The sequence below is a fragment of the Sinocyclocheilus rhinocerous genome, unplaced genomic scaffold (genome assembly GCF_001515625.1).
Source record: "Sinocyclocheilus rhinocerous isolate Xijiao unplaced genomic scaffold, SAMN03320098_v1.1 scaffold547, whole genome shotgun sequence".
NCBI lineage: Eukaryota > Metazoa > Chordata > Actinopteri > Cypriniformes > Cyprinidae > Sinocyclocheilus > Sinocyclocheilus rhinocerous.
The window spans coordinates 69,835-80,241 of NW_015662974.1; the positions used below are offsets into that span (position 1 = coordinate 69,835).

Sequence of the window (10,407 nt, forward strand, 5' to 3'; positions counted from 1 at the left end):
CAGGGCCCGTCAGGGCCCTCAGCACAGTGGGCAGATCCCATGAAGGGACGGTAGGAGGACGAGGCGGATTCAGCCTCCTGGCACCCCTTAAGAAGCGGATAACAGCGCTGTTTCTGCCCACCGATTGGCCCGCAATAGGGGCATGATAGGTCACTATAGCCGCCACATAGACTATGAGAGTGGATGGGGATTATGCTGGATAAGCTGCTGATTACCTGTGGGATCAGGGAGCGATCGGGGGAAAAGCATAAAGAAGGAGGTTGGGCCAATCGTGAGCCAACGTGTCCCTGGTCTTTGAGAAATAAATTGGGCAGTGAGAGCTGTCTTCTGAGGCGAAGAGGTCCACCTCTGCCTCGCCGAAGATCTCCCAGATCCTCTGAACCGTCTGCAGATGGAGCGTGCACTCCCCTGAGGGGACATTGCTCCTTGATAACATGTCCGCTCCTTGGTTCAATTTGCCCGGTATATGCACTGCTCTCAGCGAGCGCAGGCCTTCTCTCCAAGAACTGTACTCATCCAGATTGAGCAAAAGGGCTGGCAAAATCACTCTGGACCCCTCACATCCAGCACACTCCCTCTTTGAACTGTTGCCATCTGGTCGACGCTACAGAGCTCTGAGCACCAGAACGGCCAGACACAGGAACAGTTTCTTCCCTCAGGCCATCACAGGCACAGTTTCTTCCCTCAGGCCTCTCATGAACACTTGACAATAACTGTGGAACACACACTATTTATTCACTCATACACTTATTTATCTAACACACATACTCAGTCTACATTTCAATTTGCACATAATATACCTGTACATACAACTGTCTATTGTTCTATACCTGGACATACAATTGTCGATTGTCGATTTGTATATTTTTTATTCCTTATTTTACTTGTTCTATTTTTTATTTATTTTTATTTTTTATTATCTGTGTTTTTTTGTTCTGTCACTGTCATTCTGTTACATTGTGGAAGCTTCTGTCACGAAAACAAATTCCTCGTATGTGTAAACATACCTGGCAATAAAGCTCATTCTGATTCTGATTCTGATTCTGACATGGTGCCCTTTTAGGACTGGCAGGAAGAACTGACCAGCTTGACATACTGGTAGCATTTCGAGGCAGTTGATGTGGAAGCCTTTTTCTGCCTTCGATCAGTGGCCAAAAGTTGGTATGCCCTCGCACAGCGCCCCCCAACCTGAGTTGGGAGGTGTCTGTCGTAGCAACTGTCCTTCTGCAAACAATCCCTATGGCCACGCCCTGTTCCATCCAGCGGGAGTTTTTCCAGGGGGCCAGGGCTGTTACACAGGCCTGACTCACCCTGATCTGCAGGCGTCCATGACGCCACGCATGGGATGGAACCCGTGGTTTCAACCAGCGCTGAAGGGGGCATATATGAAGCACCCAACTGTAGTGCTGGTGATGCCGCCACCATGAGGCCCAGCATCCTTTGAAACGCTTAGTCGAAAATTGTTCCCAGGAACGATATTCACAGGCTGGGGAACAACGAGCTCTTGGCAAAATTGACCCTGAGTCCCAGGTACTCCATGTGGCTGAGGAGGAGGGTCCTGTGTGATATTAATTCTGCCTCTGACTCAGCCCGAAGGGAAGGATTGTATATTGATAAGCCACTCCCTCGAATGCAAATCTCAAGAATCGCCTGTGACGGAGGGCTATCTGGATGTGAAAGTATGCATCCTTCAGGTCCAGAGAAAAGAACCAGTCTCCGGAGCGAATTTGCACAAGGGTCTGTTTAAGTGTAGTCATCCTGAACAACCTTTTCATGAGGGCGTGATTCAGGTGTCTGAGATCGAGGATGGGCCGGAGGCCACCATCCTTTTTGGGGATGAGGAAGTAACGGCTGTAGAAGCCTGACTCACTCTGGGCTGGAGGAACCTTTTCTACAGCTCCTTTTGCCAGCAGGTTCATCACCTCTGAGCGCAGGACGTGAGCGTCCTTGCTTTGCACTAAGGTGGGGACCACGCCGCTGAAGTGCAGGGGTCTTCAAGCTAATTTGAGTGAATATCCCTGTTTTATTATTATCCCCATAACCCATCTCGACACTCTGGGGATGGCCTGCCAGGCCTCGGCCCGCGTGGCGAGGGGTTGAATTAACTCGAGTGACTGGCCGCCCGGGGGCAGAACACTTGTGAGTAATGGAAGAGGAAGTTTGCTCTCTCTTTGAAAATGTTTGTGTTTTATTTTTCCCGCTATCACAGCGGCTGAATGCTTGGGTGCATAAACGGACCCGTTGTTTGCACAAAACACATTTCCCTCTGTACCCAGAGTTGAACGGGGTGTCAAGAAGTCTAAGAGAGGCTGCTTGAGGGGTGGTCTGGCCGTAGCGAGATCTGGCCCTGTCCTCTTCCTGTCTCGCAGATCAGGATGACGCCTGAGGCGCCGGGTCCAACGCAATCTTGGGTCGGGGTCCCTGGCGCTTAGGAAAAGGGAAGCGTTTGGCTATGCGAGAGCATCCCCGCATCTGCTGCGCAGGCTTAGGGCGAGCAGAGGCAGCAGCGGAGCTGGAGCGCTTAGGCAGGAAATGATGCATAGCCTGGGATGATTTCTGTGCCTCCGTGAAGCATTCAGCGAATCCTTCGACTGCCGGGCCGAAAATACCTTTGGGGGAGACAGGAGCGTCAGATCAGGTCGCTCGCACCAGCAGAGGGATGCTGATTAGACTGGGAGAAAAGGACGGGAGAACACTCTCTCTGGGGCGAGAGCGAGGCACGCAGGATCTGGGCCGATGTGAGCTCGCTCGCAGCCGGTCGCTCGAGCCCTCTGCCCCACTGTGTTTTCCTCACAGGTCCCTGGGAGGAAGAAAACGGGAGGGTGCGAGCCTGGCGCTTAGGAAAAGGGAAGCGTTTGGCTATGCGAGAGCATCCCCGCATCTGCTGCGCAGGCTTAGGGCGAGCAGAGGCAGCAGCGGAGCTGGAGCGCTTAGGAAATGTCGCATAGCTTGGGACGATTTCTGTGCCTCCGTGAAGTGCTCGGCGAATCCTTCGACCGCCTGTCCGAAGAGACCCTTGGGAGAGACTGGAGCATTGAGGAAGGGGATCTTATCCGCATCCTTGATCTCGGTTAGCGTCAGCCACAAATGGCTCTCGAGCAACACAAGGCTGGCCATCGATCTCCCGATCGCCTGAGCGGTGGTCTTGGTGGGGCGCAGAGCCAGGTCAGTTGCGCTCCTCAGCTCCCTGAGGGTCGCGGGGTCCAGGCCAGACTCATCAGCGGATGCGAGGATCTTGGCCTGAAAGACCTGGAGGACCGCCATTGAATGAAACGCCGAAGCCGCCTGTCCAGCTGAAGTGTAGGTGCATCCAGCGAGAGCTGAAGTGGTCCTACACGGCTTGGACGGGTGAGCGGCCTTTGCTCTCCAGCCGATGGCCGTAGGCAGGCAGAGGTGCGCAGCCACTGACTCATCCAGGGGAGGTGGCTTATCATACCCATTTTCTTCAGCGCCGTCGATGGAAGTGAGGGCGGATGAAGAAGCAGTACGGAGGCGGGCGGAGTAGGGAGCGCGGCCCAACCGAGCCCAACAGCTCCTCTGCGTCCGATGCTGTCATCAAGCAGCTCATTCTCACTTCCCCCAAATGAGATCAGGTCGCTCGCACCAGCAGAGGGATGCTGATTAGACTGGGAGAAAAGGACGGGAGAACACTCTCTCTGGGGCGAGAGCGAGGCACGCAGGATCTGGGCCGATGTGAGCTCGCTCGCAGCCGGTCGCTCGAGCCCTCTGCCCCACTGTGTTTTCCTCACAGGTCCCTGGGAGGAAGAAAACGGGAGGGTGCGAGGGGCGGAGCAGCGCTCTGAAAAGAAAGCGATCCGTGAGCGGAGAGAGGCGAGAGTTCTCGCAGTGAGAACAAATAGTTCCAGTGAGTGCAGCCTCCGCATGGGATTTCCCCAAGCAGGAAACGCACTTCGTGTGGCCGTCATCGGCGTGCAGGGGAGACCCGTACGAACCGCAGTAACGGCATGCCGGTTGGCGGCAGGGGAAAAGGACCGGAACTGCTGCGTCACTGAAGCGGCGGAGAAGCAGGTCAGCCGTGCTGAGAGGTCCCGATTCCAGCTGTGAAGGCGTGTCAACGGCGAGCGGCTTTGGATCAGCATAGAGACGTAGAAACGTTGCTGAAGGAGAAGAAATCTGAGTATCCTGTGGCGAACGCCCGCTTATATAGCCTGATGCCCCGCCCATTCTGGCGGGCTTTGTCGCCATAGGCTCGTGCAGCTCTGCTCATTTTTAATACACTGCACGAACCAATGGCCGTGCAGTTTCACTGCGTGATTGAAAAAAGGCTTCAGTTCAGGAGAAAAAAGGCTTTTCCCAAAGCGTCTTAAGCAAGACGCAGTACGAGTGTAGTATCGAAAGGGAACATCTTACCAATCAGGACATTCTGGGGTTTGATGTCTCGATGGAGCACTTTGGTTTTCGGGTCGTGTAAAACCTGTAAGCTGCAGAGAACTTCCTTCACCAGCATCTTCAGAACCAAAGATCTCTCAGCGCTGTCATCTGGTAAATGATCTTGAATATATTCCTCCAGTGTGTACTCACAAAGCTGAAGAACAAGGTATCCGAAATTGTCATCTTCAGCAAAGTCCACATATCGCACAATGGAGGGACTATCGAGTTCTGGAAGTCGTAAAAATTGCTCCTCATTTCTGAGAACTTGGTAATTAAACCTGTTCATTCGTTTCACAGCCACCTCAGTGCCGTCATCCCTCAAACCAAGGAAAACTTCTGTTCCATCACTTCCTTTAGCGATCAGAAATTCATTAGTGAGTACAAGAGTAAGGTTTCCCAGTCTAGATGTGCTGCTAGCATCAATGTTAGCTAGCTTCTCAAGCTTCGGCCTCCAACGACGACTAGTCTGAAGCCACCTTCTTGAGATATTTGAGTTCAAAGTTGGCTGTGCTAACTGCTGCACAGCTGTATTTGTTTTCTCAATGGATGTCACTACAGTGTCTGGACACAGTTCCTCTTTATCTTGAAGCTCACCTTCTTGTGATCCCACCTCTTGCTGGATTTTTTTCTTCTTCTTTTTCTTTTTCTTCTTCCTGCTTGTTGATAGAGCTGCAGTCTCCTCACACAAACTATCCACTGCACTTGAACCTGCCGGATTTCTCAGGGATTCATCCAACTTTTGCAGCTTTTTTTTCATGACTTCATCCATCTCTATCTCTGCAGTGTTAAGTATCACCTCTGGGATGGGTGACAATCCACACAATGCTACAAGTTCAGGAGCGAAGTCATTTATATAGGCAAACAGTCCATAGGTCCAAACTCCAATTAGACTTGAATAATCAGGACGTGTGAGAGGCAGTAGACTATTGCATAACTTCTCATAGACAGAATGATTTAATCTCAGTTTCTGCTCAGATGTTTTCTGCATCATGACATTGAGTATCTTTAGAATCAGATGATTGATTTTTTCTCGTTCATTTCCAGAGTGCTGAAGACAGTTTGTTAGAATTGGCACAAGATCACTGAATACCTGAGGATAATTGTTTTTGCTGATACGTAAAGCAGCATTTAAGCAGTTCAGTGCAATCCGCCAGTGTTCCTGAGAGATTCTTGGGAAGCGCTTGATGACTCCCTCAATGTATCTGTCTGCATTCTTTGTGTCTTTTAACCACTTGATGGCGCTCTGATGATACTGCTCTGCACTTGGACCAATGACACCAAAGTAGAGCTCAAAAAAAATCAAATGAACAAAAGGATCCTCTTGAAAGAAATGTTCCTTATAGATTCTATAAACTTCCGTCTGTTTTTTTGTTTGTACAGCACAAGAAAAAGAGAAAGATATATATACTTTCTCAAACACTTCACTCTGTGAAGATAATTGATGAATCATTCGCTCCACTTTTTTATCAAGCTCTGGATTCACCCCATAGTTCCTTATAGGAGATGCTCCAGCCTCTATAAGTGCTTTCACAATGTCTTCACGATCATGATCAACAGCACATTGCAGTGGAGTCGCAAATTGTGATTCATGTCCATTTGGGTTAGGTTTTGCTGCAAGTAATCTTTTCACGATACTCAGTGGAACTCCAGGTGTTAAAGTAGCGTAATGTAGAGGAGTTAGTCCATTTATTGAGGGTTTGTTTGGATCAGCTGACTCTTTAAGTAGATAAGAGCAGATTTCTTCATTTAAGTTTAAAACTGCTGCAGTTAATAAAGTTATATCATCCTTCCAGTCTTCAGAAGGGTACAGTCCATTAATATCTCGGCCTCTTATTAATTTGCTAAGTCTCTCTGCTTTGTTCTTTATGATGCATTTTATTAGGGGGTCTGTTTTTCTGGGTCCTTCTAAAAATCCTGAAAGGAGGTTTGCCATGGATCTTCAAATGTTCATTACAGTCTGTGGAGAGATGTTAAACACTATTGCCATTAAGGATATTTAATACATTTTATTCATAAATGCTTCTTCAGCTCCAGATTTATTAATTTTTTCAGAACTAGTTTTAGAAGTACAAAAAATGTACAACAAATGTTCTGATTAATAAGTTTGATATATTTCTGTCAAATTTCTATCTACCTCCATGTAATCAACCATATTCCTATTATTGTGTTCACCTATAATCAAAAACTATAGCAATGTGATTGAAATTTTAGGTTACAAAATAATGTATAACTGGTTGTTGAAATGAAATCGTGTCAGTTTCATTTAAAAAGGAGCTTGCCACATCATTTAGTATTATAGGAATATAATTTTTGTTTACCCAGGCTTTTAAGTGAATTAAACTGACGTTTATCATCAGAGCGCACCAATATTTTATTCAAACCATTAAATTACAGTTTAAAAGTTAGGCCTTTAATGTCTGGTTTATAATTGACAAATCCATACATATGAGCCACCGGACTTCTTAATTCACTTTAGTAAATTATGCTGGCCATCATTATGTCCAATTTTCAAGAGGCAAGTGGTCAGATCCATGTTGTTTATATTTCATAAAAAAAGTCAAGTCAACTTTTCAAGACAATTCCATAGAGCTGAACAAACAAATGAATCAAGTATGATTAAAAACAAGAAACTTTACTCCAATAGCCTAACTTTAACCATGACCAATAAAAATAATAATACTTACGTACAATAGTTTCTTTTTGCTATAATGGCATTACAAAAACTCCCCACGGTCTTCAGATTTGGGTGAAAATGAAACTACTGTACACGCCCTTCCTTGTTCTCACACCTGGTACAACACGTCATTCACTACAGGATCACCTGAGCAAAACAATGCATTCAGCAGTCTGTAGTATCTTCAAGTCCATAGCTAGGGTATGTGGGGCCCCAGTGCAGGTTGCTGCTTTGGGCCCTGGTTGATTGCATTGTAAGATCTGTCTTAAATTTTCTGCCTTAAATTTTTAAGCATAATCAAATTGGCTGTACAAATCATTTCAACTTAAATTATATTAAACTGATGTGATTGAGTTTGAATCTCGTATAAACTTGTATTAATGCAGTTGAAATTGGTTACATTTATTTGACGAGTTAAAGTAATGGCAGAGGCATAAAGAGTACCTAAAAGCCATACTTGAGTAAAAGTACAGATACCTCACAGTGATGACTCCAATACAAGTTACGAGTCACCTTATATGAGTAAAAGTCTTAGAGTCTCTGATTTTAATAGGACTTAATTGTTTTACTAGTACTAAATGTAGGCTAAAAGATGCACTAGTCCTCAACTCCTAAAAGAAATGCCTGTGAAATAAAAGAAACGGTTGATTTGTGAGGAGAGCAAACACGTTTATTTTCTAAACTCAAAACCTAAACTGAACACCTCAATATTGCAATAAATTAAGGCAAACACAACAACCTCTTAAATGAGTACAAACAATAAAGTCTTGGTTAAGCTCAAGTCTTCAAAAAGGGATTCAGTAAACCAGTATCCTTCAAAAAGGTCTCAGCCATATCCTCATCTAATTTGAGTCAAAATTTGACTCAAGTGAATTTCAAGTCAGTAAATTTGGAAAAGCTGAACATAACATTTTGTCTGTCAAATAAATGCAAATACACAGTAGTATTTACAAGAACCAGAGGTTCAGGAAGTACACACATTTCCTAGAAAACCCACACTACCGAATGTTTTGAATACATCAACGCTTTCCCTGAAGAAGGAGAAAATGGCGGCCTGAGCAGCATGCCGCCACAACATGCTGTTAATACATTTGTTATAAAAATTTGGTATTTTTTTTATAGATCACTATCTCAGTTGTGTAAAAGATTAAGGCAATTATTAAAGTTTACTGAAATAGTGTTTAATTATCCAATAAAAGATAAAAGGCATTAAATAAAAGACATTTTTACATGATTTGTTAAAATTAATTACCCCTTGACAGTTTTGAATTCATATATGAAACACTTGCGATTCACAACTACCTGCTAATAAATGTTTTCACATTTGTGTAAAGTAGATTTGTTGACAAGACTGGGTGAGTAAGGGAAAAATGCACAAGACATACATTATTATTTAAAAAAAAATTTTAAGTGAGGTGACGTGTAGCCAAGTACGGTAATCTATACTCAGAATTTGGGCTCTGCATTTATAGTACCTTCATTCCCCTGTAGATGGTGAAAAAAATTAGGTGCCATGGAAAATGTAACCAGTAATTGCATTACTCATCACAAAAGAATTTGAGTGAAGAGTACATATTCAGAAATGTAGACAAGTAGGGAGTAAAAGTTCCTAATATCTTTAATACTCAGTAAAACTACAAAAGTAGCCCAAAATATACTTAAGTACAATTACATTTACTCAAATACTTTACACCACTGAGTAATGAAAAAACATATGTTGCCATGACTTATTGAATTTATCATTTTGATCAGTAATATGGGAAAAGCAACAAAAATCATGAGATCCTGATAAACTGACTGCTGTAAATCATAGGTTAGAGCATTCGTTGCTGCAAGTGGAGAATTGTTTCACTAAAGGTTTGAAGAAAACATCACTTCTTAGAAATAAAATAGTCTTTTGTATTATCATGACTTTTGTTGTTTAATGCAACTTTGGTGAATATTAATTTTTTTTTTCAAAATTCTTTCACAGCAATTACAAGCTTTTGACAGATTCCAAAAAACAAACAAACAAAAAAAATGTTTGTACTTTCACTACCTTAGATTGTGCACTGTGGGTTGCCCTGGGTTTTACCTCTAAATGTTACCTCAGTGATTATGAACTGAGTAAATGAACTGTTCTTGTTCTATATATATACACATTTTCAAGTACATTTTTATTATTTAAAACGGTAAGATTAAGACTGTAAAATAATCCATGAGACATCAGGGGTTCAACCATAATTTTATGAAGCTACGAGAATACATTTTGTGCGCAAAAGAAAAAAAAACGACTTTATTCAACAAAGTTTATTTATGTGTCAGCTGTGTCAGTATTGTTGAATAAAGTCGTTTTTCTTTGCGCACAAAAAGTATTCTCGTAGCTTCGTAATATTACGGTTGAACCCCTGATGTCACATGGATTATTTTACCGATCTCCTTGCTACGTTTCTGGACCTTGATCGTGTAATTATCCTTGCTGTCTATGAGTTAAGCTCGCTAATTTTCATAAGCAAGCTCTGGACGCTTGTAAGCTTGCCTTCTGTCACAATTTTTCCCCTCATGTGTTCTACGGAATAATCAGAATGTGCTGTGTGGAAAAAAATATGTCTTTATTAAAAACTGGTTTGACAAAGGTTTAATGTTTGTTTTAGATTTGTTAAAAAAGGATGGTAACTTCTATTCCTATTCCGAATTTTCAGAAATCTTTGAAGTGGATACCTCACCTAGAGTGTATGAATGGGTTATTAATTATATTTCACCTAAACTGTTACATTTGGTTAGGGCAAATTGTTACAGATCTTCAAAATGTGAAATGCCAAAAATTTGTATTGGAGGTCTGGAGCTTTCTAATGTTAAATGTAACAATTTCTGGATTAGAAAAATCCTTATTAAGAAGTTTAGTTGTCATCCTAAAGCATTTTATAAGTGGAAAATAAATGACCCTTTTCTTTCTACTATTAAAATATGGGCCGGTATTAACAAGTTTCTGTTACCTAACAAGATGAAAGAACTTTACTATAAGATTCTTCATATGTACTATCCCTGTAATTCTTTACTCTCAAAATTTAAGTTGGACATCTCTTCACAATGCACATTCTGTAATTCAAATAGACTGAATAGTCTTCACTGTATAAATTCAATATACATGAATTCTCAAGGACAGTGAGTGATTTTGTTTCTGATGTTTGATTTACATCATTGACACAAATGGCAACAGCAGCTATATTAGGCTGCTTTAGAGGAATAGTTCACCCAAAAATGAAAATTCTGTTGTTGTTCTAAACCTGTATGAGATTCCTTCTGCTGTTGAACACAAAAGAATATATTTGGAACAATATTGGTAACCAAACAGTTGCTGA

The 10,407-nt window shown here is 43.1% G+C and overlaps 1 protein-coding gene across 4 annotated transcripts in view; it reads right to left on the reverse strand.

The window, feature by feature from the left end:
- The window catches only part of LOC107728664 (probable serine/threonine-protein kinase irlB), a 19,838-nt gene that overhangs the window by 6,500 nt on the left and 2,931 nt on the right, over positions 1–10,407 (reverse strand). Inside the window, exons 1-2 of one of the 4 annotated variants that reach the window (XM_016538933.1) lie at positions 7,081–7,149; positions 4,372–6,349 (exon numbers count right to left, since the gene is read on the reverse strand). In XM_016538933.1, coding sequence (XP_016394419.1) covers positions 4,372–6,325 — 1,954 coding nt within the window. In that variant the 5' untranslated portion in view covers positions 6,326–6,349; positions 7,081–7,149. Of the gene's footprint in view, positions 1–4,371; positions 6,370–7,076; positions 7,150–10,407 lie in introns of those variants that run through there. The other 3 variants (XM_016538935.1, XM_016538936.1, XM_016538934.1) reach the window with 3 other exon arrangements.